The sequence below is a fragment of the Tauraco erythrolophus genome, chromosome 27, assembly GCF_009769465.1.
Source record: "Tauraco erythrolophus isolate bTauEry1 chromosome 27, bTauEry1.pri, whole genome shotgun sequence".
Lineage (NCBI taxonomy): Eukaryota > Metazoa > Chordata > Aves > Musophagiformes > Musophagidae > Tauraco > Tauraco erythrolophus.
Genome location: NC_141491.1, coordinates 6,564,223 through 6,590,901, shown reverse-complemented (window position 1 = coordinate 6,590,901; position 26,679 = coordinate 6,564,223). Strand labels below are relative to the sequence as shown.

General features: G+C 54.5%; 2 protein-coding genes across 10 annotated transcripts in view; one reads left to right on the top strand and one right to left on the bottom strand.

Annotated features, from left to right (window-relative positions):
- Positions 1 to 1,936: 1,936 nt before the first annotated feature.
- On the top strand, positions 1,937 to 7,100 carry SYT2 (synaptotagmin 2). Of its 2 annotated transcripts, none has more exons than XM_009984406.1 (8): positions 1,937 to 2,102; positions 2,231 to 2,400; positions 3,901 to 4,017; positions 4,240 to 4,407; positions 4,569 to 4,736; positions 5,163 to 5,280; positions 6,047 to 6,180; positions 6,894 to 7,100. In XM_009984406.1, the coding sequence occupies exons 1-8, from the start codon at positions 1,937 to 1,939 to the stop codon at positions 7,098 to 7,100; spliced, it is 1,248 nt and encodes a 415-aa protein (XP_009982708.1). The 2 variants fall into 2 exon arrangements, with proteins under 2 accessions (XP_009982708.1, XP_086483367.1); XM_086627241.1 differs by having other exon boundaries at positions 3,892 to 4,017.
- Positions 7,101 to 16,489: 9,389 nt separating this feature from the next.
- PPP1R12B (protein phosphatase 1 regulatory subunit 12B) overlaps positions 16,490 to 26,679 on the bottom strand; it is a 137,945-nt gene continuing 127,755 nt past the window's right edge. For 4 of the 8 annotated variants that reach the window (XM_086627101.1, XM_086627100.1, XM_086627095.1 and 1 more), the window contains 2 exons: positions 26,278 to 26,328; positions 16,490 to 16,576 (listed from right to left, as the gene is read on the bottom strand). In XM_086627101.1, coding sequence (XP_086483227.1) covers positions 16,490 to 16,576; positions 26,278 to 26,328 — 138 coding nt within the window. Of the gene's footprint in view, positions 16,577 to 20,796; positions 20,932 to 26,277; positions 26,329 to 26,679 lie in introns of those variants that run through there. The other 4 variants (XM_086627098.1, XM_086627097.1, XM_086627094.1 and 1 more) reach the window with 1 other exon arrangement.

The following is a 26,679-nucleotide window of genomic DNA, read 5'->3' as shown; positions in this document are numbered from 1 at the left end:
TGACACGCTGGAGGGAAGGGATGCCATCCAGAGGGACCTGGACAGGCTGGAGAGGTGGGGCTGTGCGAGCCTGGTGAAGTTCAACACGGCCAAGTGCAAGGTCCTGCACGTGGGTTGGGGCAATCCCAAGCACAAGTACAGGCTGGGCGGAGAATGGATGGAGAACAGCCCTGAGGAGGACAGCAGGTCAAGGGAGGGCATTCTGCCGCTCTACTCTGCTCTCCTGAGACCCCCCTGCAGTGCTGCATTCAGCTCTGGGGTCCCCAGCATCAGAAGGACATGGAGCTGCTGGAGCGGGTCCAGAGGAGGCCACGAAGATGCTCCGAGGGCTGGAGCACCTCTGCTCTGGAGACAGGCTGAGAGAGTTGGGGCTGTTCAGCCTGGAGAAGAGAAGGCTCCGGGGAGACCTTCCAGCACCTTCCAGTGCCTGGAGGGGCTACAGGAAAGCTGGAGAGGGGCTTTGGACACGGGCAGGGAGTGACAGGACACGGGGCAATGGCTTTAAACTGAAAGAGGGGAGATTTTGATGGGATCTAAGGAAGAAATGTTTTACATTGAGGGTGCTGAGGCACTGGCACAGGTTGCCCAGAGAAGCTGTGGCTGCCCCATCCCTGGAAGTGTTCCAGGCCAGGTTGGATGAGGCTTTGAGCAACCTGGTGTAGTGGAGAGTGTCCCTGCCCATGGCAGTGGGGGTTGGTACTGGATGATCTTTGAGGTCACTTCCAACCCAAACCATTCCATGATTCTATGTCGCCCAACTTGCTGTGCATGGGCATGTGCATGGGGCAAGGGCAAACCCACCTGTGAACGGGCAAAGAGGTTTCTCCAGCCACCCTTGGCCCCTGCGCAGCTGCTGGGCTGGTGGTGGGGGGTCCTGCTGCTCCCCACAGTGCCGGTGATGGACGCCTTTCCATGTGCCTTGGCTTTGTGCCTTCCTGCTGCAAATGCTGCCATTGGAAGGGGTGAAGGTTGAAACAGGACGTGATGCTCCTGGCTAGCCCGTGGTGCTGGGATGCTCTGGGGAGAGGTTGTGCTGCAGCTCAGCTTGGCTTTTGGGGCCTGGGCGACAGGGGACATCCAGCCAGGGATTGGGGACCCTCCCTCAGGGAGCAAGATGTGCTACCAAGCGCGTTTTTAAGTCAACCAGATGCTGTTGGCAGCTCTGGAAACCTCAGCCCTGCTATTGGCATCTGTAGCTTTTTCTAAGCAGAGACGTTGGGGTGACCTTGTTGGGGTGGGAGTCAAGTAATAAGACTGTTTTGGCATGAGAAGGGCTGCCTCTGCCTCACATGGGAATCCAGAGTTGTGTCCAGAGCTGGGTCCTGGAGCCACTTTGGAGATGGAACTGGGTTGTGGAGACACTTTGGGTCCAGAGCTGGGTTGTGGAGGCACTTTGGGGCTGGAGTGCGTTCCTGGAGGCACTTTGGAGATGAAGCTGGGTTGTGGAGACACTTTGGGGCCAGAGATGGATTCTGGAGGCACTTTGAGTCCAGAGTTGGGTCCTGGAGGCATTTTGGGTTCAGAGCTTGATCCTGGAGGCACTTTGGAGATGGAGCTGGGTCATGGAGACTCAGGTCCAGAGCTGGGTTGTGGCACTTCGTACCAGCTTTTCTTGCAGGAGTGAATGCTACATTTGCAAGACCATGGAGTGTCCCCATCCTTGGAGGGTGCTTCAGACCCCGCTGGGGTAGAATGGGGGTCGACTGGCCTTCCCATCACTTGTGAGGTAATCCAGGAGTCTGGCCTCTCGTGTCCTTCATAACCGTTGGGCTCTACACCCCTCTAGCAGAAGATTAAGTGGGCTGCTGTAGCCCTGCTGTCAATGCAGATGTTGTCCTGCTCAGGGACACAGCCTGGGCATGGGGAAGAGTGGGGGCAGCAGGGACCTGGGCGACCACCTAGGTGACGTTGTGTTTCAGGGAGCCCCTGACCCACCATGACGTTCAAGCAAGCATCCATGATGGCCCCGGAGGCCGCGGCCACCACGATGCCCATGGTCACAATGGAGAATTCCACTGAGGCCACAGGGCCAGGCGAGAGCAAGGAGGACATGTTCACCAAGCTGAGGGACAAGTTCATGAATGAGCTCAACAAGATCCCCTGTAAGTAGCTTCCTCCTTTTCGAGGTATCCCCTTCCCTGTGACCCTACCACCTCTCCGGTCCCAGGCAGGGTGGCTGGGGCCAGGAGGGAGCTGCAGGGCTGGCCACGACACTGGCTTTTGCCCACAGTGCCACCCTGGGCCCTCATCGCCATCGCGGTGGTAGCTGGACTCCTCATCCTCACCTGCTGCTTCTGCATCTGCAAGAAGTGCTGCTGCAAGAAGAAGAAGAACAAGAAGGAGAAGGGCAAAGGCATGAAGAACGCCATGAACATGAAGGACATGAAGTCAGGCAACCAGGTGACGTTCTTCTAGACTACTTGGTCTTGTCTTGCGCTTGGTGGTGTAGGATGATCCCTCTGGTTGAGTTAAAACCGTGTTGGGGCACTCGTAGCTCAGGCAGCAGAGGGGGATGGAGCCACCAGGATCCTGGGATGGGGAGCCTGGAGCTGAGGCAGCAGCACTGTCCTCTTCCAATGCCTGGTGGCCTGGATGGGACCCGGCTCAGGCAGCCCTGGACTGACTGGTGTTTCACCTGACCCAGCAAATGTTAATTTAATCCTTGGTGTCTCCTTGCCTTCCTCTGAGTTGCCCTCCTCCCATTTCTCTGTGCCTCTAGCAGAGAGGGGAGGACCACCAAGCCAAAGCCCCACTGGTTTGGCGGTCCCCAGAAGGCCAGTGCTCAAGAGGCAGGTGCTGGTGCATGGAGCTGGGACCGTCTCCCCATCCTGGGGGAGCAGAAGGGGACACAACGGGAAGGAGGCTTTGATACTAGCGAGTTTGGGGTGATGGTGGCCATTTCAGTTCACCAGCCCAACCCAGGGCCCCTTGGAGGGGGTGGGAGGTTTTGGGTGTCCATTCCTGCCCTTCAGAGCCACGTGGGCACCACAAGCAGGCAGGGCTAGAGACAGGAGCGTTGAGAGGAGATGCTCCATCACACCTGCCCATCTGCACATCCCCGTGGTGGTGGGAGACGTGGGGTGGGATTCCCTGATGGAGGGTGAGGGCTGCTGTCCCCTGGGGCTCGACGGGACCATACAAACTCCGATTGCCCACCTTGCCCTGGGTCCCTCGTCGATGCTCTCTGTAATGTGGATCTCTTCTCTCCTGCTGCTCTCGCCATCCTCCCTCCCCGCTGCCTGGTCTGCGTGCTGCCTCTCCGTCCCGGGACACCCTCCGTGGTAGGTGCCACCATGAGCTTCCCTTCTCCCTCAGCTGCTTCCAGGGAGGGACGGGGGATTTAGGGAGACTCAGAGAGGTGATAAGGAGCCCGAGGCTCCCACCCCATGGACCATGGCTTGGAGAGGCTTGGCAAGGGGTGGCTTTGGCTTCAGAGAATTAGGCTGTATCTCTGTTACTAAGCTGACAGAGCCTGGCGTGGCCCCGCTGAGCCCTTAGCACTGGCTGGAGGGCTCCCCCAAGCACGGGATGGGGGTGGAGTATCCCTGCACCCATCTGCGGTTGGTTACTTGCACACAGACACCCCTGCAAGCACCAAACCTCCCTCCACTGGAGCTGACCCCATGTCCTGGTGCCTCAAGACAACCCCCGATGCCATCGTGGCTGGACCAGCACTGGGGCCTCCCAGGAAGCTGCATGGTTGTGGGCAGAGCCGGTGCCACCCCAGGGCTGCTCTACTCGTGCTTTGTGTCCCCGGCTCAGGGGTTGTCCTTGCCCCTTATAGGAAGAACCCAGGTCTTGAGGTGCCAGTAGGGTTGGGGTGCCAGGGATCCCCAGGGGTCTGGGAACGCTGGGCTGCTGCTGAGCCGGGCACCTTTGCTGCCATTGCAGGATCAACAGGATGATGATGATGCAGAGATGGGTCTGACGGAGGGGGAAGGTGAGGAGGAGGAGAAGGAGCCTGAGAACCTGGGCAAGCTGCAGTTCTCGCTGGACTATGATTTCCAGGCGAACCAGGTGATGGAGGGGCTGGGGCTCGGCTGAGGAGGTGGGGGAGTGGGTTTGCCCAGCGAGGGTATTTGAGAGGAGAAGTCTCCCTGTTGGACCTGGGTGGCATAGAAGGCAGGGGGGTGCTCTGCGATGAGGAGTCCTGCCCCACATTGGGCTGGAGATGAGCCCTTGGTATCTGCATAGTGTAGGTGGGCCATCTCACTGAAGACACCCCTCTCTCCCCTCCAGCTAACAGTGGGGATCCTCCAAGCTGCCGAACTGCCAGCTTTGGACATGGGCGGCACCTCGGACCCGTACGTCAAGGTGTTCCTGCTCCCTGACAAGAAGAAAAAGTACGAGACCAAAGTGCAGAAGAAGACACTCAACCCTGCCTTCAATGAGACCTTCACCTTCAAGGTGAGCCCCTTCCTACCCTCAACATGAGACCTTGTCTTCCACTCCCATCTTTCCCCTGAATGTGTTTCAGTCCTGTACTTTGACCCTCGCTGCTGGGAAGGTGTGGTCCTGGCTTGGGCTTCTCTGAGCTCATTGCCAGCCTGGTGACCCTCTTTGTGCAGGTCCCCTACCAGGAACTGGGTGGGAAGACGCTGGTGATGGCTATCTATGACTTCGATCGCTTCTCCAAGCACGACATCATCGGTGAGGTGAAGGTGCCCATGAACACGGTGGACCTGGGCCAGCCCATTGAGGAGTGGCGGGATCTGCAGAGCGGCGAGAAGGAGGAGGTGAGAGCGGAATCGGCGCGAGGCCCTCGGCCAGCTGAAACCCTTGGCCAGGGCAGTTGAGATGTGGGGTGGCCGTGGGGTGAGCTCTGCTTTCTGAGCCATCCGAAAGGTGGTGATCAGGATGGTGATCGCTGTGGGGTCTCACCTGAATGCCATGCGTGTCTTGGCCATGAGTGCTGGTCAGGACCTGTCCCTGTTGTTCCTCCGTGCAAAAGCCTTTCTGTAACAAAAATTAAGAGCATAAATGTCTTGGGTGCTGCACTGGGATTGGCCTGCCCCAGCCCCGAATGCACACGGGGTGCCAGCTTGTGCCTGGATCAAAGGCTCAGTAGGGTTTGAGAGGACCTGCATGTGGGACCGTGTCCAAACACCACGGTATGATGCACTGGCAAGGCTTTGATATCTGCTCCCTGCTCCGCTTGGCAGCCAGAGAAGTTAGGAGATATCTGCATCTCCCTCCGGTACGTGCCCACGGCCGGGAAACTCACTGTCTGCATCCTGGAGGCCAAGAACCTGAAGAAGATGGATGTTGGGGGTCTCTCAGGTGGGTGTCAGCTCGTTGGCATCCTCCTCCTGCCCCACTCTGGGGCTCACAGCATCCTTTGTTGGAGAAGGACACTGGGGCCATCAGTCTGGCAGGGCTTGGTGAAGCCCCCTCCAGTGCCTGGGACCTCCTGCATTGGAGGCAGCCCAAGGTCTGGCTGGGAGGTGAGGGGAGATGGGTTGGGATGAGCCCTCCAACCCTTAGGAAGGAAATATGGAATTTGGTCCTCTGCTGTGTCCAGCACCAGGACACTGCAGGACCTGGGTGGTGAAAATTCCCTGCCGTTTGCTCCTGGTCTTGCTGCTCCTCGACTTGGGTTGAGGACCTCAGTTGATGGCATGTTTTATGCTAGAAGAGTCTTCCCAACTCCATCCCAGGGCTGACCCCTCTGCCCAGGGGTCTTCAGCTCTCTCCAGACCTGCCTTAGCCAGGAGAAGAGCAGAACCACCACACCTGGAAGGGTTCAGCTTTATTGCTGGGGTGTGCTGCTCCAGAAATGAAGGTGACAGACCAGCACCCACCAGTGTCACTCCACTGTCCCCAACCCTCCTACAAGAAGATCCACGGGATGCATCCCTTGGCCAGTTGCTTCCACAAATCCTCTCCAGCCCAAATATTTCAGCTTTGGCCTCCATCCACCTTTACTTGTGGAGGCCTCCGTACCTCATGGTGCACCTCATCCTGGGCTGAGACTTGTCCTGGGGCCAGGCCACTGGGGTCCCCTGGACATCTCAGCCCTGGCTGATGCATCCTCTTGCCCACCCAGATCCCTACGTGAAGATACACCTGCTGCAGAATGGCAAGAGGTTGAAGAAGAAGAAGACCACAGTCAAGAAGAAGACCCTGAACCCCTACTTCAATGAGTCCTTCAGCTTTGAGATCCCCTTTGAGCAGATACAGGTTTGTTCCATGACTTCCCTGGAGGCAGGGTGGAGGCGAAGGGAGAAGTCCCACAGCTGCGCAAGCTCATGTCTCAGTCTTCCCTGCAGCCTGAACGGCTCCTACTGAGCTCCTGGTCCAGTCACCCATAAAATACGTCTGGTCTCAACCTGTGTCTGGGCTGGTGCTGAGGGCAGCTGGTGCAGGGGCAGAGGTGAAGGCTGGGCAGCACCCACAGGAGATGCAGCTACAACCAAGATAATGGCTGGAATGAGACTTTCCTTTGTTCCCGGCCCTCTGGTGCTCACCCCAGCCATAGCATGGACCCCCCACCATGGTCCTAGGGGCATTTTTGATCATTGATAGGTGTCTTCTGCCCCTCCATGTCCTGCCCTAGCCCCTGCACGTGCCCCTTGCCCCAACCCAGCCCTGTCGAGCCCTATCACCCACAGCTCTTGCCCAGCCCCAGACCACCGTGATGCCCTTTCCCAGGAGGGCATGTCAGGATGAGCTGGGCCCCCACTGTGACCCTGCAGCCCTGGGCACCTCAGGGAAGGAAGTGGAGGAAGCTATGGGCACGGAGAGGACCCTGCCCCAAAACAGGTCATGTCAAGGCTCAGCCTTGGGGGAAGCCTGGAGCTGAGCCACCCTGGGGCCGCGGGCAGCATGGAGGCTGTGGAGCAGTCACAGCCGCTGCGGTTTTCCACCCTTCTAAAGCAGGTTTCCTCCTTTAGAAAGTGCAGGTGGTCATCACGGTGCTGGACTACGACAAGCTGGGGAAGAATGAAGCCATCGGCAAGATCTTCACGGGCTGCAACGCCACCGGCACGGAGCTGCGGCACTGGTCTGACATGCTGGCCAACCCCCGGCGGCCCATTGCCCAGTGGCACTCGCTGAAGCCAGAGGAAGAAGTAGACGCAGCTCTCGGGAAGAACAAATAGGAAGATCTGCCGGCCAGCGCGGCGCGGCACCGCGGACAGTCGAAGCGACCCCGAGCTACCGATACCTCAGTTACGCAACCTTCCGTTTTGGTTTTTTTGTTCTGTTTTAAGCTGAAATACCCTTTTGACGGCTGTGGAAGGGTTTCCAGACAGTCCAAATAGCTTCCAGGGGAAGAGGTTAAAGACACGGATGGTTCTTTTTTGTTCTTCAGCATCGCTCCCTTCTGCTGCATGTCCCATCCCCTCCGCCTGCCATCCAGGTGTGGAGCCACCGTCACGCCTCGGACCTTCCCTGGCCGCCGCGTCACCAGCCCGCGGCATCGCTGCCGCCGCCTTTCCCTTGGGATCACGTGGGGAACTGTCGGATGTTGCACGGAGGTGATGCCGGAGCCCGATAGCGCGAGATGACCGGACCCACTGTGCTTGCTGGGGCACCCACAGCTGTGTGGACACCAAACCGGTGGAGAAAATCCTCTGTGGGAGACTTGGCTGCCTCCCGCTCCCGCTCTGCCTCCCCCCGTCTGGGAAAGGCGAGAGCCGTGGTTTCAGACCAAGGACGGGCAAGTGGCCCTGGCCAGCTCCAGGTTTGGCTTCTGGGGAGAAGTTTCCAGAGATCGTGGGGCTCCGCTGCGGCCGGCATGGTGGTGGGGTGCTGAGCCCTCGGTCGGGGGGCCCGTCTGAGCGTGGGGAACCCTGGTGGTCTGCTCAGAGGAGACACGTGGTTGAATGTGCATGAAACGGCAGCACGATGTGGACCACCACCACCACCTCTCCCGGGCGGCCATCATGTCCCCAGAGGCTGAGCGAGGCCAGTGCTGGGCGATTTGCCCCTCTGTCCCACCATGTTTAGCTCAAACCTGTAGATTCAGATGATCCCACAAGGCAGGTTTACGCTGAGAGGGGGGAACCCCCCCCGAGTGGGGCCAGGTGCCTCCCCAAAGGCCATTGCAGGTCCCCAGGGCTCAGCCCCGCCATGGGCACCCCAGTGCAGCCCTGGGGCAGCTGGGAGGGCTATGGGGAGCTCCAGCCCCACCACCGCATCCACCACCGTGATGCAGGTGGGGAAGGCGAGAGCAAGCCCACGGCCAACAAGGGACCAAAGCCCCCGACCCCCGTGAGCTGCTGCTCCCCACCAGGCCCTTTGCTGCTGGACCCACTCCGTCCTGCTCCCCTCGGGGGTATAAGCCATATCCGTGTCCCTGACAGTGGACAAGAGCATCTCGGGGCTACCCCTCCCACCATGGGATGAGCCAGGACCAAAGCCCTGAGCTGGAAAGTCAACGTCGGGAGAAGGGCTGGCAGTCCTGCCCAGTTCAGCCCAGTCTGTTACTGGAGCACCGATGTGAGCTGGTGCTCCCATCCTGGCTCCAATGTCCTGGCAGCCTCATGCTCCCCACTCCGCTTTGCTTTCCTGGACTCGGTTTTGTGGGGTTTTGGCACAGTCAGGCAGTGAAGGGGCTTGCGGTGGAGAAGCAGAGCTCTGGGGTGCAGCTGGGGACACCCCGGGCATCGGGGATGCTGCTCTGGGGGTCCAACACCTGGGCTGGGACCTCGGTGCAGGGCATCCTGAGCCTGTGGACAAAGTGCCAAAGCTGAGCTTGCCCTGGCACCTGGATTTTCAGCAGCTCCCTGCGGTCCCCCGCTTCCCAAGGGGCATCTCATCCCAGCGGGAGGTGGGTAGATGATGGGAAATTTGGTAGCAGCCACAGCTCGGGGGTGTTCAGGTTGGACATGGGGATGAGCCCCTTCTCCTGGAGGGACGTGCAGCCCTGGGACAGGTCCCCAGGTAGGGATGTCTCCGTCCTTGGGGGAGGTTTGGGGCTCGGTTAGCCAAGCCGCGGTGTGGTGGTGGGGGAGGTTGGACTGGAGACCTTCAAAGACCACTTCCACCACCACCTGCATGTGCACCTTCCAGCATGGCTGCTGGAGCTGCAGCTCGGCTGGGCTGGGTGAAGGTGGCACCGGGGCTACAGGGGCTTTGTGGGTCATGAAGTGAGTGGTCCTGCAGGGCCATCTCCGGCTTTAATTAGTCCCTTTTCCTAATGGATGTGCCAGTGTCAGCAAACGAGGTCCTGCGCTGCTTGTGTGGCCAAAGGGTGAAGAAACCTTGGGGTGCTTTTAATTAATGGGGAGCTGGGAGTGGCTGACACCCCTCGGCCGGGGGCACTGGCAGGAATCTGTCTCTGGAATCTCGTTTTGGAGTCTGTCCAGGCACTGGGAGGGTGTTTCCCTTAGGTGGAGATGAGTTGAAAAAGAAGGAATTGGAAAGAGCACTGGAATCCTCTGTTCCGCGGTCTGGGAGCGTGCGCGGCCCCGCAGCTTTCCCTGGGAAGCAGGTGGAGGCGGGTGCACACGCCTGTACACACACACACACACACACACACACACATGTGCACACCCTCATGTGCACCCCCCCATTCACCCCCACCTCCCCCCACCCCCCAGACCCACCGCATCGCCCGGCGTCCCACCGGGAGCAGAGGTCCCACCTGGCTGGTTTCCATTCGGACTTTTTAAGCCTTTTCTTTTTTTTTTGGGGGGGGCTGTGACTTTAATACATAATTTAATTTTATTTTTAATAAAAACAAGGGAAAAATAACCCACATATGAAAGCCATCTGCGCTGCCTCTGACCCCCCCCTGTAGTTGTGTGTAGTTAAAAATATACGGAGACATCGCTGTGCATCCCACGGGCAGTGCATGAGCCGCAGCCACGTAGCAGCAGCAGCATGGTTACCGCCGAGCGCGGCGCCCGCGCCTCCGTCCCCACCACGTTTCTCCGGTGAGGCAGAGACGGCGACGAACGAAACTCATTGCTCGAGTGCTCTCCACCGCCCTGATGATTCCCCCCATATCCCCAAATGAAAAAAAAAGAATAATAAAATCATGTAAAAGAAGAAAATAATGCCAAGAAGCAAAGCATGCCGAGCCAGTCCCGCCAGCGGAGGGTGAGCCGTCACCGACGCAGCCGTGACTTCCATGTGTGTCTTGTTCCTGTATCTTGTCGCGTTTATACCATGGCAACGTCGTGGCTTCGGTGTCCTGTGTCGCGCTGGTGCATTTCACCGTCAGAGCAACTTTAGAAGCCATATTAGACCACGGTGTGCCGGGACCCCCGTGGGGATGGGCCCACGGTGAGCCGTGACTCCTCCTTGCCCCATCGTGTGTCCACCGTCCCCCCGGGTTTCGTGGGGCTCAGCGGCAGAGCCAGGCTGCCGGGACGCCGTGTCAGCCACCGCAGATGCCGCCGTCACGCCGGGTTGAGGGGATGGGGCAGCGCCAGGCACAGACACTGGGGCCAACTGCCGGTGGCATTTCTGCGGTGGAAAGGCTGGGATGTGGCAAAGATCTAAAGGCAAAAAGGCTTTTTAGAGCAATTTGGGTTATTTCTGCTGTCCGGTCAGGTGGTTTCCAACCTGGGGACCAGAGCCAGCTTCCCCCTGTCCCGGCTGCACCGCGGTGCAAACCCAGCCATGCCGCGGAGGCGCTCGGCTTCCGTCTCCTGGGGTTAAAAGGAAGTGAATCCATGAGGCTTGGCAACAAGCTTGGCTTTCTTTTCCTTTTCTCCCCCCAAATCTGGGAGGGAGGAGCAGCTTCTCTGGCAGTTCCTGGAGCGAAGGACCCCCCGTGCCAGTCCTGCTCTGCCCCGTCCCGGCCCCCGCAGCGCTCGGCTCCGGCGGGAAGCTGCTTTTAAAGCCCCTTCCTCTCATGTGGACTCTTGTCGTTCCGTCTCTTATCGTTGAATGGTTATTTTGTAATGATGTCTGTCTCCTTATTAAAGAAACGAGCTGAAAGGAGACTCGGTCCCTTCTGGTCTTGCTGCTGGGGCTCATCCTCCGCGGTGGGGGGCAGGTCCCAGGGCTGTGAGCCCAGGACCGATGGAGGGATGGAGGCGCAAGGGGAACCCCGCGAGGGCCCAGGTTCCTCTCCGAAACACGAGTGTGCTCACACCCATGGTGGGGATGTCTCTGGGCGCCCCAGAGGATTGCAGCTGGCCCAGATGTGGGGTGCAGGTAGGAAGGTATCAAAGGTCCCCACTGGATTCTTCACCTCCAACACAGATGGTTGGGTCTATATATGCATGTTTAGGTCCTGCTCTGCTTTGCAGAGGTGTTGGATGCCTCTAAACCCAAGGGGAAGAGCTCAAGCTGCAGTAACCACCTCCAAAGCCTGGAACCAGACAGGAACCTTGACAGGCTGGAGAGGTGGGGCTGTGAGAACCTGGTGAAGTTCAACAAGGCCAAGTGCAAGGTCCTGCATGTGGGTCAGGGCAATCCCAAGCACAAGGACAGGCTGGGCGGAGAATGGACTGAGAGCAGCCCTGAGGAGAAGGACTTGGGGGTGTTGGGTGATGAGAAGCTCAACATGAGTCAGCACCGTGCACTGGCAGCCCAGAAAGCCAACCGTGTCCTGGGCTGCATCCAGAGCAGTGTGGGCAGCAGGGCGAGGGAGGGGATTCTGCCCCTCTGCTCTGCTCTCCTGAGACCCCCCTGCAGTGCTGCATTCAGCTCTGGGGTCCCCAACACAAGAAGGACATGGAGCTGTTGGAGCGGGTCCAGAGGAGGCCACGAAGATGATCCGAGGGCTGGAGCACCTCTGCTCTGGAGACAGGCTGGGAGAGTTGGGGCTGTTCAGCCTGGAGAAGAGAAGGCTCCGGGGAGACCTTCCAGCACCTTCCAGTACCTAAAGGGGCTACAGGAAAGCTGGAGAGGGGCTTTGGACACGGGTGTGTAGTGACAGGACACGGGGCAATGGCTTTAAACTGAAAGGGGGGAGATTTCGATTAGATCTAAGGAAGAAATTTTTCATAATGAGGGTGGTGAGGCACTGGAGCAGGTTGCCCAGAGGAGTTGTGGCTGCCCCATCCTTGGAAGTGTTTAAGGCCAGGTTGGATGAGGCTTTGGGCAACCTGGTGTAGTGCAGGGTGTCCCTGCCCATGCAGGGGGGTTGGAACTAGATGATCTTGAAGGTCTCTTCCAACCCCAACCATTCCCTGATTCTATGAAACATGCGAGATTTCCAGCAACCTCACTTGGCATAAAGGCTCCAAGACATGGCACCAGTGCCTGTGCCTTCGGAACAGGTTTGTCCTGACCAAGCTCCTGAGCAGGGCAAATAGAGGGCTTGGCATCTGTCATGCTTTGAAGTGGGGAGGGAGGTCCGGGTGGCAGAAGCTGCCCATCACACCGAACTCCCATCCCCCTCGGGGCTTGAGCGAGTGGCCACAGCTCCTTAAAGCCCAGGGCTGGTAAAGCCCGCACTGGGGCAAATCCGATGGGGTAAGGATTTGCCCCCCAGCGGGCAGGATTCACGCTTTTGCCGTGAGTAGGGGATCCACTGGAGCAAGGCACAACGGTGTAAGGGCTCCTGCTCCTTTAAGAGAAGCGGCAGGAACAACATGGGATGAACTGACCTGCACCCCCCCATTCCCTGCCCCCTGCGCCGCTGGGGGAGGAGGTAGAGCCGGGAAGAAGAGGCAAAGGGGGGAGTGGTGTTGATTTTTTAAGATCTGGCCTTGTTTTCTTGTTATCCTCTTAAGTAACCATTTTTGTTTGCTTTTCTCTCTGTAGGCAGCTGTTAATAAACAGTTTTGCTTTAAGAAAACAGCCTCTTTTGCCCAGGACCGTGGGTGGTGGGTGCTGCTCTGTTCCTGTCTTGACCCTCAGCTCTTTTATTACATTTTTCTCCTCTCCATTTTACTGGGGTGGGAGAGCTGCGTGGGGTTTAGCTGCTGGATCGGCCTAACCCACGACAGCATCATGGGGGGAGATGGGCCTGAACCCCGTTGAGGTTCAGACGCATCAGATGGGGACCCGCTCCCATTTGCCTTCCTGGCTGGTGGGTGGCCTGAACAGGCACGTGGTGGAGCGTTGCCTTTCCCATGTTGTAAGTGCAGCAGGTACGTAGCTGCAGAGCATTTGTGTTTTTGTAGATGATTGATACTGTCGTGCTATGGAAATTTTGGGAGAGCCAGAGCATTTTAGGCTAAACAACTTGCAGCTCCAGAAAGACGGAAGCAAAGTCAAAGCTTCTATTTTATCAACTCTTGGTTTATTCATTTATAAATACTGTTGTGTTTACAAGCATCATAGATGTGAATATTATTCCCAAACTTTCAAACACATAATACTTATAATACTATATAACAACAACCAGTAAAACAAATCATTCATCTCAGGGTTTGAAAGGCCACTCAAAAGTTGCATAAAAATACATTCTCTCCCCATCTCGTAAGCTAGTCCTGCTTCTCCAAGGAGTTTATTTACAAAGAGCCGTCATCAAACTCGCAGCCACAATAGGCGGGTTCACCCCAAGCAATAAAAATTAATTCACCCCAAGCAATTGCTTAGAAAAAAAAAAACAACAAGCTTGTGTTCTCCAGTGGAGATCATGTCTGGCGAATGCTCTGCTTCAAATAGGTTCGAATAGTTTGAAAACCTGCTGGCTTTGCACTCTGTGCCAAGCGCAGAGTGCCAGGTGTCCTCCTCGTTACCTCCTCAGTGCACTGGTTATGTCAGACGTTCAGCGAGAGCAAAAAGATTCGCTCTCAGAATTTGGTTTGCGATCGCATCGTCATCGCGAAACACTCACAGCTTTGGCTAGTCGGTGAGACTAAACTGTCGGTGGGTCCTCCGGGTCAACCGTCCTTGACCCTAGTCAAGAGTTGAGGGGGACAATCCAGTGCTAAGCAGACACTTCATCTAAAGTGGTTTGGCTTTGCAAGGTGCCACGCAGAGGAACGAAGCCCTTCCGCACCCTCCGCACAACTGTTCCTTAGGAAAAACCGCAATGAGCGTCCTGGTAGGAAGGGGCGCAAGGTCAGCGCAGGATGGATTCGTCAGATCGGGTTGAACTCTCTCCCTAAAACAGATAGCAGCTGGCTTCTTCCCGCTGCCAGGAACCTGCATTGTGAGAAGATCAGGATCTTTAGTCTGAAATCTTGTCCCTTGTACTGCTGGGATGCACGACCCGTGATGGGTGCGTTGGCACATCGGTGCTGCGCCAACCACCAGCAGCCCAAGCAGCTGAGTATCTTCTCTGCGTGGCACAGGTGGGACTGGACTCCTCTTTAGAGCTGAGAGAGCCCAAGTCTGAAGCGAGGAGTGGGTCACCAAGAGAAAAAACATCAAGAACCGCAGAAGTACTCACATAAAGAGTGCACCAAGTGGGAACGGCGTGCAGAAAAAGCATTGACCGGATCTCAAGACTTAAAGCTGTTAAATATAGCAGGGTTAAAATAAAGTAATATAAAAAAGACGCCCGGCTTAGGCAGTGCTCTGCAGAAACCCTGATGCCATTACCAGCTTTGGTCTCTTCCTCCCCAAAGCCCAGCAGCAGAGGAAGCGCCTCAGTGTACCAGGAGAAACAGCATCTCGTGCTGCGGACAAGTAACTCCGCTGGCTGAAGAGTGGTGGAAGAGGAACCTCTGTTCAGAGCTGCCTGGGGAAAAACCGTCAGCTCTGAGAAGAGCTAGAGAGGTGGAAATCGGCAGGATGGGGAGGGGAAGGGAAAAAAAAAGGAGAACTGGGGGGAGGGAGTCAAAGAAAAAACCCAAGGGAGAGGAAAATAAACAGGCTTTTCCGAAGCAATAACCAGCAAAAGGTTCCAAAAAGCCCAGGATTGACTGACAGGTAAATTTTACCTTGTCAAGCAAGCTGAAGAATTATGCTCATGGTCAAGTATCTCATCTATCTCTCTGATAGCAGAAAGAGCCCCACCAGCCTGGCAGAAGCCACCAGCCCACGGTCAGCAGAGCTGCGCGGGAACGCAGGCAGAACTTCTTCATGGCAACCTCCAGGTTCAATGACTCAGACTGAGCAGGGAAATCAAAGGACAAAGGAAATGAAAGGACAGATATGGAAGGATGTAGATGGGAAAGTGGTTTGGATACAGCAAGAAGGCTCTGAGAGGGAAGGCGTCGTTCGGGAGGAGTCTGTTAAAGGGAAGCTCAACACAGCTGATGACAGGTTGCTGCTGCTGTCATCAAGATCACAAAGCACACAGAGGAGCCACTGTCTAAATGCCCATAGAGAGAACAATTTCCAACTGTTCTGAGTATGTATAACATTAAAGAGGTGGGGTTTTTTTTGAGGTTTCCTTCAAGGTCAAGGCTTATTCCAAGCTTTTGACAGATGAAAAGACTTTCATCCTAGTGATACAGTTACCAGCAACGCCCAAGGGTAGCTCCTTGTCCCTCTGACACCCACGCATCCACACCTTTCCAAGGCATGCAGGAGGACAAGTGACCGCTGCTTCATGCTCCTCTGCCTTTAAACCCAGTTGAGTCAAGATTCTTCACCGACAGGTGGGTGGGTGGGACCAGACCCTGGCATTCCCTCTCTCTACAAACGAACCAGTGCTGCCTTCCACTTGCTCAGCCTCCTGCTGCAAATCCGAGCAAGGTACCTGAAACACCAGACCAGACTCCTCTACAGGGCTCTGCCTTCATGAAGACAGCAAGAAAATGTCCCAGCTGGCTGTTAGGACGGGCAGCCTGGTTTCTGGTGTGGGCACAGCTCCCTGCAAGGTGATCTGCATTCATCTGCATGTGCAGCAGAGGATCTCCAGGGGTTCACGCTTGTCCTTCAGAAAGCTCGGCAAGTATCTGTGATACATCCTGTCCTGAGGAGCAAGAGTCCAGATGCAATTAGCAGATGCTACTGACTACTGAGACAGGAGTCCTGGAAGGATACAACGCGATACCAAATCAGCCAGGCTGCGGAGGAAAGGCAGGGTGAGGGATAAGGGGGTCTGATGAGGGTCAGCGCTTGATGTTACTGAAGGGTTCGAATCTCACATTAAATAAAAGACTCGGTCTACTGGGGCGAAAGGAGAAGAAGGTCTCTGCGCAAAGCAGCTGTCGTCAGCCTGTTACAGAAATCAGCCTCGGCGGCTTTCACAGCATCATGTTTTAACCAGAGTCCCACTTCTCAGGTGGGCTGATGTGCATCCTCAGAGTCCCAGCCCATGTTCACATTTCCCACCTGTAAAGGGCTTGGATGTGCTGGATTTAGTTCTTTAGGCGTCACTTTTCAAAGTAGGAGCTACCTACTCCTGATCAGTCCAACGCCAAACACTGGGCTTCTGGAAGAAGTTTTGGCAGCTCAAACCCAGTCCTCATGTTTCTCTTCTCCCTTGAATAAAATGTCCGAGATACCACAACATGCTTAAATTAAAAATAATAAAATGACAGGAGTGTGTGTTGTGGGGGAAATACGGGCAGAAAGGGAAGGTACAGCAAAGGGCAGGGCAAGGCAGGTGTGACAGACTGATCCCACGGCTGAGACGCTGCTGCACTTTTGACAGGAGGAGAAGAGGCGGGTAGGGCTTGGTGGCGGGGTTGGCAGCTCGTGTAGGGCACCCCTCTTTTCCTGCCTTTGCTCAGGTTTCCTACTTGGAGAGCTTGCTGATGACACGAATGAGGGCTCCGTTCTCGTCCTTCAGCCTTTGGTTGTCCGACTTCAGCTCTGTCAAAATCTGCGGAGAGACAAAGACAAGGTGGGATCACAACGCGGCGCTGCCGGCTGGACGAGCCCCACGGCTCCGAGGGCACAGCGGGGACGCGGCATCCTTCCCGTGAGGCTCGTGTCCTTCTCCCCGCCGACGTGCCACAGCAGCGTGCAGAGCGTGCCTTACCGCACACCCTCCGCCCAGCGCGCTTCTAACGTCAGCCATTTCTCCGGATCACCTCCAGGATTTTGACAAACTGGGCATCAGGTGCGGAGGGGTGGAGAGGGGACTCAAGCACAGCAAAGAGCCAGGGAAACCCCGGAGCTGGGAAATCCCGTGGTGAGAAGTGATGCTGTGGCCTCAGCACTAGATCAGGACCAGGCTGGCAGGGCAGGAACCATTCCTGAGCTGCTTCATCCCAAACCTATTCCCAGAGGCTATAAAAACTACAAAGCTCCTTTTTCTCTGATTTGTTTGCTCCATTTTGCCAGGACTAGAGGGGAACATGAAGGGTTGAAATTGTAACTGAGGGCTGGACCAAGCCTGGCTTGCAAAATCTCTTTAGAATAACCCCAAATCTCTTTGCGGTCTCATAGACGTTAACGCGAACACGCATGCCACAGCCAGAGGACTGGCAGAACATACCGACCCTGGAGATACCTCCCCGGTGCTCGGTTTTGAACGCTGGAGCTCAACCGAGGGTCGCAACACAGAGAAAAGCTTTTAGTTGGAAACAGAGGAAGAAACAGCTTCGACAAGACCTTTCCAGCATTTCTCATTGCAAACCCCCTCCCGACTCCCCTTGCTTCCCACCCTGCAGGTGGGTGACCTTCAGCAGACTGTACGCAGCTGTTCGGGAACTGGAGGAGACCCCGTGGTGCCCGTCTCGGGGTGTGACGCAGAAGGTGTAACTCCACCACGGGCACCAGCAGCCCTGAGGGTGACCAGCCCCAGAGCCTGCTGGAACGCGCCCGAGTGGAGCAGGGTCACACGCAGGCACGAACACAGTATGAGCTCAGCAATGACTTTTCTCTGCCAAGGTGCATCTTAGAGGAATTTCCCCAAATTCAAAATCCCCACTAAACCTTCTCCTTCTTCCTAAGCTGCAGTTTCAGCTCTGACCACGACATTCTGCCCGTTCCTCTCATCTACAGCCCCTCCATGGCCACTGCCACCGCGCGCAGGCAGCTCCTGGGGCGGACGTCAGCTCCCACTGCTCCTGCTGGAGCAATTCCCTCCTTTCACAGTCAGACCAAGCTGTGCCTGGCCCCAGCGCGCCCAACTCCATCCCTGCTGGTGCCGGTGGTGGATGCTCCAGATGGGAGGTTTCGCAAGAGAGAGACGAGGGGGGAAAGTGTGGCGTGGTGGGATATTGGGGAAAGGGTAAAACTATGTGCTGGGCTGGCCAGAGCTTCAGCTGGTGATGCTTCAGTGTCTCACTGGACCCAGCAGTGCCGTGACAGGCACATCTCCATGACATGGCTGTCACCACAACAGCAGTCATGACTCCTTAGGCAATTTCTCACAGCCAAACGAGAGGCATCGCCCATCACCAAAGTGCTTAGGAGCCCAGAGAAACGGGGACAGCGCTTGCTGTCTCACTCTGCATCCCTCCGTTTCCTCCTGAGCTTCATCTAACACCCACCACGCAGCACGGGACCTTCCAAATCAGTGCACTGCGACAGCTCAACCACCTGCTGGGGTCTGTAGACGGACAGTCTCTGTCCTCTCTACGTCACTGCTTGGGGTGGCCTTGCAGTCTTGAATGTGTCCATCACTGCGATAAGGCAGTGATGTGAAGTTCTGCCACTTGCTTTGGTAGAGATAATCTGTCACAAGTTCTCAGAAGCATCAGCAGAGAGCAACCATCCTGGTTCTACAGCTTACTGGAAGCTCTGATAGTGGCTACACCTTCTGCACATGCTCCAACGCAACTTTGGTGATTTATTCGAAAAGGAAGGAGCATTAAGAACATGTAAAACAAGTTCTTCTTGAAAAGTTTCCTGGCTGTAGCCCCACTCCATCAGTTTCCAGTGAAGCTTTCTGAAAATGAAAAATCAAACTTAGAAAATTTCATTCCTCCCAGGCTGAGGGCATTCCTTCCTCCGAAGCAAAGCAGCCTCAAAGTTGGGTAAAATAAAGGGCACGTGAAGCAGCGGGTAATGCAGGGCCTGAAAACTGAAGCTTTATCAATGTGCCATCGGGAAGGGTAGGGAGGGATGCGGCACAGCCGGCACGGGGCGGTGAAGCTGCCGGCGTAACATCAGTTTTGGGCTAGAGGGGTCCGAGCAGCGGTGCTGCGTGTTACCTGTAGCCCCGGAGAGGGTGGCACTGCAGGAATTACGTGGTTTTTGGAAAAGGAGATTCTTTGAAAAGCACCACTGCTGCAAGAGCGTGGTACATCTGTCAGAGTGGAACACAGTGAGGTTACTGTAGAGCTGTGACGTCTACAGACACCGGTGAGAAGGTTTACAGGTACCAGCAACACCCTGCGTGAGACCTACTAAAAGAGTCGAGAGAAAAACCAGCAGAGCTTGCAGGCATGTGGCGCTTCTCCAGCATGGACACCAGCACGGAACTGCAAACCTACAAGCAAGCCCAGCAGGGAAGGACCAGCCCACCTCTGTCCTGCACGAGAGGCAGGGCGCGTCGGAGCAGCGGGTGTTAGCTGGGGGAAAGCGACAATGCGGATGTTTCCCAGGGGAGAGACCGGGGACTGACAGTTGGTGCAACGTTATTTTTTTCGAGTCTGGAAACAGTTTTGCTCGATTTTCCCTCTCAGATCTCAAAGCACGTTGGGAAGGATGATGAAGGAAACTCACCGCTTGTGAGGAGGGGTGAGCCAGCGACAGGGTCGAGAACGCTTTCGCAGGTTTAAACCAGAAAGATGGTGAGATCGTTCAATCTGACCATCTGCACAATTCAGGCCACGCAACACGAAACATCCCCCCAGTCCCGTGATACGCGCGTGGTCTTGAACTGAGGCTCCCAGAAAGGGGAAGCCACAATTCCCCTGGTTAGTTTGGTTCTACGGTTAATCATCCTTGGTATAATTTGTATGCTAAGAATAGATTTTTTTATACCTCAGTGCCACTTCCAGCCCACGAGAGCATACTGCTTCTTCCTTTTTTTTTAAAAAAATAGCTGTCTGAAGGGACCTGAACATCCCTACTAACCTGCAAAAGACAGGCAGGGCCCTGAGAAAGAAGCATTTACAGCTTTATTTTAGCAGCGAGCCAAGGAAGTAGCGAGAAATTTATGCAGTGAATTTAAAATCACGCAGTAATTTAACTGCAAAGCTTACGGAAGGCTCGTCCTCGGATTTCAGACACTAACTGCTCTGCGCTGAATGTAAAGCACAAGATGAAAACCCAAAGTGCGTCTGGTCGGCCGCGGGTCGCTTCACCTGCCCCGCAGCCGGACCGCAGGAGGCAGAGGGGATGCTGCAGTGTGTCAACTCAAGACTCCAAAACTGAACTCAGATTCTGTTTAAAATGAGGGAAGGAGCTTGTTCTCTTTGCTCAAGTGACCAAGAAAGCCTGCTGAGGACTGCCCAGTTGTAGGCTTTCTAAAAACCACTTTCCTGTCTAAAACGCGCACTTTTCATAACATCCTTTAGAAATTTATTAGATTGTTCATTCTGACTTTGGATAATCTTATTTGCTGGGTGCCAGCTTCTCACTGAACTAAGTCCAATTAAAAAAGAACTGTACCATAAGTGGACCCATGGCGTAACCCACCTATTTCGAGGTAAGGTAACAGGGAAGGGGCGAAGCCACCCCAAAGCCATTTGCCAGCGTTAAGCTCCAGGGAAGCATCCTGACCCATCGCTCCTCGGGAGCCACCTCAGCGCCATCCACCCAACTCTACGCCTTCCCATCGAGGCAGGGAGCCCGTCCTCCTGTTTCTCCTCCCGGATGATGGGAGACACGGACCCCCATCCACAGGGACAAGGTGACCTCCTCGGTGCAGTCGGTTAGTAAAACAGGGAGGTCAGCATCATCTGCCAAGCAGAGCAAACGTCAGCAGGACCGGACGAGCATCCCGTGAAACGCTGCCTTCAGCCGGGCAGCAACACCATGCTTTCGGCTTTCGGAAGATCCTTTGCCACATGCTGCTTTTAAGCCACAAGCTTCATCAGATACCCTCAAAAGCAACGAGGCGAGGGGGAAACAGCCCGGCCAAGGGAGCGGAGACCTGCCTGGAAAAGTGGAAGAGAGAGGCGAGATGAGCCGGAGGGAAAACAGCTACAGCTCCTCTGATTCGGAGGGTTTGGCAGGCAGAGAAAGTCTGGCTACGACCCGGGTCAGAGCCCTGTTTTCAGCCAGCAGTTGCTCATTCATCTGCCTCAGAGTGTGAATCTGTTTGAGCTGGTGGAGATTCTGCAGAGAGCGAGAGGAGTGGACAGAGAAAAGACAGAGACAACACACCACGAAGACAAAAGGGCACAGAAATGTGAATTTAGTCCCCAAGCAGTAAAAGGAAAAAAAAAAAAAGAATAAAAGAAAAATTAGTAGCAGTGAGTGCTGGATGGGCAGCAACTCAGATGCACATGGGGAAAGTCTTGCAACACGCTGAGGATGTCTGAGGAACCATCCCTTTCTCCAGGGCCCCCCAAAGTCTTTAAAAAGGTTAAATAAAGGGATTTCCCATCACAAAGCTGGATGGTCTCTTGCAGGTTATATTCTAGTTTACCCAGATAGTGAGCCCCAGCAGCACCCAGTCCCTGGTCTTAGGAACTACTGTGAGAATTGTCACCACTGACTCACCACTTATGTGGGCTTTGAAAGCACTGCTGGCAACGGAGAGTTTCTTTAAAACCCCTTTTCTTCATATGTCATAGAATCACAGAATGGTTTAGGTCGGAAGGGACCTCAAAGATCATCCAGTTCCAACCCCCCTGCCATGGGCAGGGACACCTTCCACTACACCAGGTTGCTCAAAGCCCCATCCAACCTGGCCTTGAACACTTCCAGGGATGGGGCACCCACAGCTTCACTGGGCAACCTGGTCCCTGTGGCACCTGAACGATGGCTCTTGGGTCTGCTTAGGCTTTGGTCCTGCCAAAAGGTCTGGGGCATGTGTGGGTTTTTCATTCCTGCCCAGATTTAACTCTTCTCTGTCACGGGGCTCAAATTACGTCCGATCTCCAGAGGTGAAAAGTCAGAACCTTAAACCGCTCATTTTAACCGGAGGAGTCTGAGTGGCAGCACCTTACACAGGAGGCACGTGAAAACATGGTGTTCTTGGTTACGAAAGAAACAAGCGGGCAAAGGACAGGGTAGAAATGGAGCCCCAGAGCTGGGGCTGGCACAGGTATGGCAGCAACGGGCAGATACAGAACATGAAAGAAACGAGAAAGGCACAACAGGGAAATGGTAAAAGCCATGCGGACATCACCAGTTCCACAAGGACAACGTTTTTCTGAGTGATGCTAAAGGGGAACCATGTGCTGGATATTTATACCAAGCGTGGGTGCCAGGACATGCTGCTTTCCGAGCAGCGTCCCACCCCTCTGTCCTCCCGACAGCTCGTCAGGCAGCGGAGCCACATGAACGAGAAACCCTCCTCCATGGTGGAGGGAACACAGACACGGGGCAGGGGAAAGGCAGGAAGGGAAACATCTGCAAGAAGAGAATTTTAAGTTCAAGTAAAGAAATCCCAGCCTAGAACCAAAGCAGCTTGGCAAAGCCACGTGCTCCTCCATGTGTCCTCTTGTGAGCTTGCAACGGCAGGGAGGGGATGGAGGGAAGGGTCTAGTGGGAAGGGGATTCCTTTCTGCCATTTTATTAGCAGAAAGTGCTCAAAGGAAGGTCACAATCTGTCCTTGACCACAAGCAGCATGGGCAAATCTACTGTGATATAAAGAACTTGCATGAACGTCCACCCAGCTTGCATGAACTTCCACCCAGCTTGCATGAACTTCCACCCAGCTTGCATGGCGTGGAGCTGGCTGCAGTTGGCAAGGAACCTGCTGCATCCCCGGACATTCTGTCCAAGGGCTCATTCCTGTAGAAAAGAGAAGTCCTTTGTGCAGCCCCCATCCATCAGCTCCATTCTTAGCTACCCAAAAGCACTACCAATGCTCCCCATGAAGGAATCAAGACACCTCATCCAAAAGCCTTGTGAAACCAACAGAAGCAAGGCAGGCGAGCGCAGGTAGCCAGCAAAGGATGGGGTTTGAGCCCCCCGAGGGCATTAAACTGACAAAGCAGCTCCTGTTACTTGGGTTATGTCAACCCAATTCTGACACTGGATAAATCAACAGGTCCTGAGACTGAGCTACGGCCACCAAACTGCAGGAGAGCTTCAGGGACATCTCGGCAGTGAGATCCCCTCTCACTGGATCACAGCCGCCTGTCCGTCACATAACCTGCCGGAGCTGTGCCGGCTCCCTCTGCGCTTGGTGAGGACGCAGACGGACATCACACCTCTGTCCTGTGATTGATCGCACCCAGGAGCCGCCGGAGGATGGTTCATGCGGGAAGAGACATTTCCTTCGGTGGTACCACGGATAACAAACATCCTCTGTTTTATCACAGGGAAGGCAGCTGGCTGGCAGGAAACCTCAAACATACGTAAAACGAGGAGCCGTGCTACGCGAGATGGAAAGGACCGTGATCGTTTTAGTGACCACTTTGATTTTTCCATACCAGGATAGCACGAAACCTCAGCACGGCACGATCAGATGCAGCTCAGCCTCAGCACGCTGCCACGGACGAGAAAAAAGAACCCCTTGTGCAAAACCACGTGTGTGCTGCAGGTAGAACAGCCTTCTATTTATCCAAGAACCTCAGCAAAGGCTGGGAAGCTGGGACTGAAGCCAAGAACGAAGACCGGAATCTGGACGATACTGCTGCGATTGCTTATCACTCTGCTTGATACCTGGCTCACCGACAGCAGGTTTCTCAGCTCAGCTGTACCTGCCTCCAATTAAAGGACTTTGTGCCTGTAACACTCGAGGAAATGAAAACGCCCAAAGCATGCTGAGTGTACAAAGCCAGGAGGTGCAGCGCCGCTCCAGAATAAAGCAGCTTCTGTGACCTTCAAGAGAAATTGCTGTGTTAAGTTGGGACCTCAGGCACTTGGCATCAAATTCAGCTCAGTGCAAATGCTCATTTTCTTTCTCCTGCTTCAGCCAAGTTGCTGTAGCTTGGTGCTGTATCTCCAGTCAAGCTCTGCAGCCACTCAGGGAAATGCTGCTCCACTCCATCACCTTTGCAAGAGCAGGTCTGCAGGAGCAGCTCTGGCACCGAGGAGTTCTTGAGATTGGTGAGTTTCTCCTGCTCCTCGTCATTTCTTGATCACTTGGTTAGCAGGGGTCAAACTCACGAAAGGAACAAAGCTCATCACCTCAAGCACAGCCTGAAGTACAAAGCCATCCTGTGACCACTCCTGTGTCTCCTCTTCCTAGGAAGCCAGCTGCAAGAAGACGAAAGCCCTGGCCAGGGCATCTGATGCAGAGAACTGGACACAAAGACCCCAGGATCAAAACGCTGGATGTGAGCCATGCTGGACTGGTTCCATTCAAAGACCAGTGGCAAGACTCGCCAAAACCCACAGCATTACCTGAGACCTAATAACCTGGAGTGTTTGGTTGTTCCCTCTCGCCACTCTCCACGTTAAAGGAAGCTGGTGGATTTGCTTAAGTCGCTTATTCCTTCTGCTTCTGCTCGACAGCCATTCGGCCAGCGCAAGAAGCAGGAATGAAAGTCTAACTAGAATTAATAGATTTGTTTTCCTGGCTCAACTTCCATGCCAGGGATTATTAACACAGATGCTCTGTGGAGGTTCTCCCGTTTTAGGCAAACACAACTGGGCTGACTCTCCTGTTTCAAGGCACGATGAAAGCAGACATGAAAGTCTGCTTGCCTTACGGACGTGTCCAGTTCAACGTTTTTATCTTCAGAGATTTTATATTCCTTTTTATTGAGCTGCTGTTAAAATAGACACGTCACAGTGCACTCAGGTACTCACCACATGCTTGAGTCTTTGAAAAAAACTAGTGGAAATCTAGTAGCACCTTAGAAGAGATATTTTCAAATCTCCTGTCTATTTATTCTACTAACAGAAGGCCACTTTGGTTGTTCAACGCAGCAAGAATGCAGCAGACCACAAAGAGTAAGTACCACTCTCAAGGACCTCACAGCTCATTTTCAGTTAGACCACGGGGCAATATGAGAACATGCCTTGTTCTTCTAGTACCTTCTAGTGGTGCTTCTCCTTTTGCACCATCTTGGCTCCTGTCAGCAGCTCCAGACTCTGAACTGGTCAGCTCTTGGTCAGTCTGCAGCTCCAGACTACCTGAACCAGAGGCGCTTTGACTGCACCCAACAGTTCCTACAGGCACCTTCTTTCATGAATTGCTTTCTGAAGCAACATAAATGTTTCAGAACCAACAGGCCACTAGAGGACACCAATTTGTCTCCTTACTCCGTGGACCAAGCTGGTTTGCAGAGCAATCTGCATAGCTGAAGAAACAACAAAAACTGCTACTATCTGCATTTCCTCTTGAAGGCCATATTTCTGTAATTACAGGAAGGTCTCTCTGGAGTTAAAGGCTGCTACCTGTTCAGTGAACAAAGAATTTGGAATTTAGGTATATTCAATCCTTTCTCCTTCCCCTTCTGGCTAGCACTTATTGTCTGCTCTGTGAGAGAACAAGAGAACCTTTACAGTGAGACTCCACCAAATCGTTCTGCTACTTATTGCAGCAGAAAACGCAGCCCAAGCCAACGGGTCCCTTCAATGCTGTGTGCTCCGTAAATACATAAAGCTTCAAATAGAAACATAAAGTTGAAACCTCGTCCAGGGTGGCAGGAAATCGTTTCCATTGATGCACCGTGCCAGGAGAGCTCACAGCTCTCAGATGGGGTCCTTCCTTCTTAAAGTAGCTTGGTCCCACCTGGGTCATGCTCAAAGGGAGTGAAAGTGCAGGGCACAGAGCAAAGAGGGTGAAAAGACAGCGTAAAATGATGTAACACTGCAATGAGCAGGGAGTTTAAGGTGTACTTAGGTGGCAAAACACACGGCTTCCTGCTCTGCAGTGCTCCCGGGCATCCAAGCCATGGCAGCAGGAGAACCATCCTTCGAAGCAACGCCACGAGAGAGAGAGAACGCGACGGAGCAGTCGGCGGCGGACGTCTCGTGACATTAAGCCATGCTGCACATTTCATCAGGAAGCAAATTCCTCTTTGGTGAACTCTGTTTCCAGGCTGATGTACTGACACAGCTTTCCAGTAACATGCTTTAGGAAGGGAGCACAGAAATACAGTCGCTCTTGTGTTTTTTCCCTGGCTAGCGCGCGTGATCTCAAAAGCCAGCTTTGTCTTCTTACCCATCCGGAGAGAACCACAGCGGCTTAACTCGGGCTGCAGGCTATTCAGAGCACAGAGGATCAGCACACTGAAACTCATCCATGCCACACAAGGTTAGTTTTGGAAGGCATCTATGGAGAACAGCTTTCGCAGTTCTCGGATCAAACAGCGTAACCAACGAAACACGCGGTGCAACCAGACGGACGGTAATGGGACAGATTTATTGGCACTTCATGTCTGGAGAACACGGCCGTTAAAGTCAGTTCTGGCTGCGTAAAGGAACACACTCAGAGGCAAGACGAGTCCCTTCCCACGTACAACTTAACGTCCTACTCCTGGGAGACAATCCCAACAGACATGAATACAAAGCATAAAAACCGGAACAGACAGAGCGAATAAAGCGTTTCCTACCTTCATTTCCTCTTCCATTTCAGAGAGTTTTCGCTCCAGGGCTCGCTTCTCCTGTTTACAAGGATTCATAATAAAGATGGTCACAAGGATTTAGAAGAAAAACCTACAGTGCATTTTCTTTTAAAGAAAAATAAGTCTTGTGTTTCTGTAGGAGTGTTCCCTGAAAAGCAACTCAGAGCAACGCACAGGTTACAAGCAGGAGCTGACCAGGTGGGACAGGGCAGTGGGTCAACCTGCAGGCAATATGTGCTGGGCCCATTCTGGCAGATCCTGAGCTCTCTTCATACCCCTTCAAAGAAATGTTCCCCCCACCTTTAGTGGTCCCAGTTTTCAGGACTTCCTAGTAATGTGATTTTGAGCTCTGTAGGTGAAGCCATGGATTTAACTGCATCCCACGAAAGG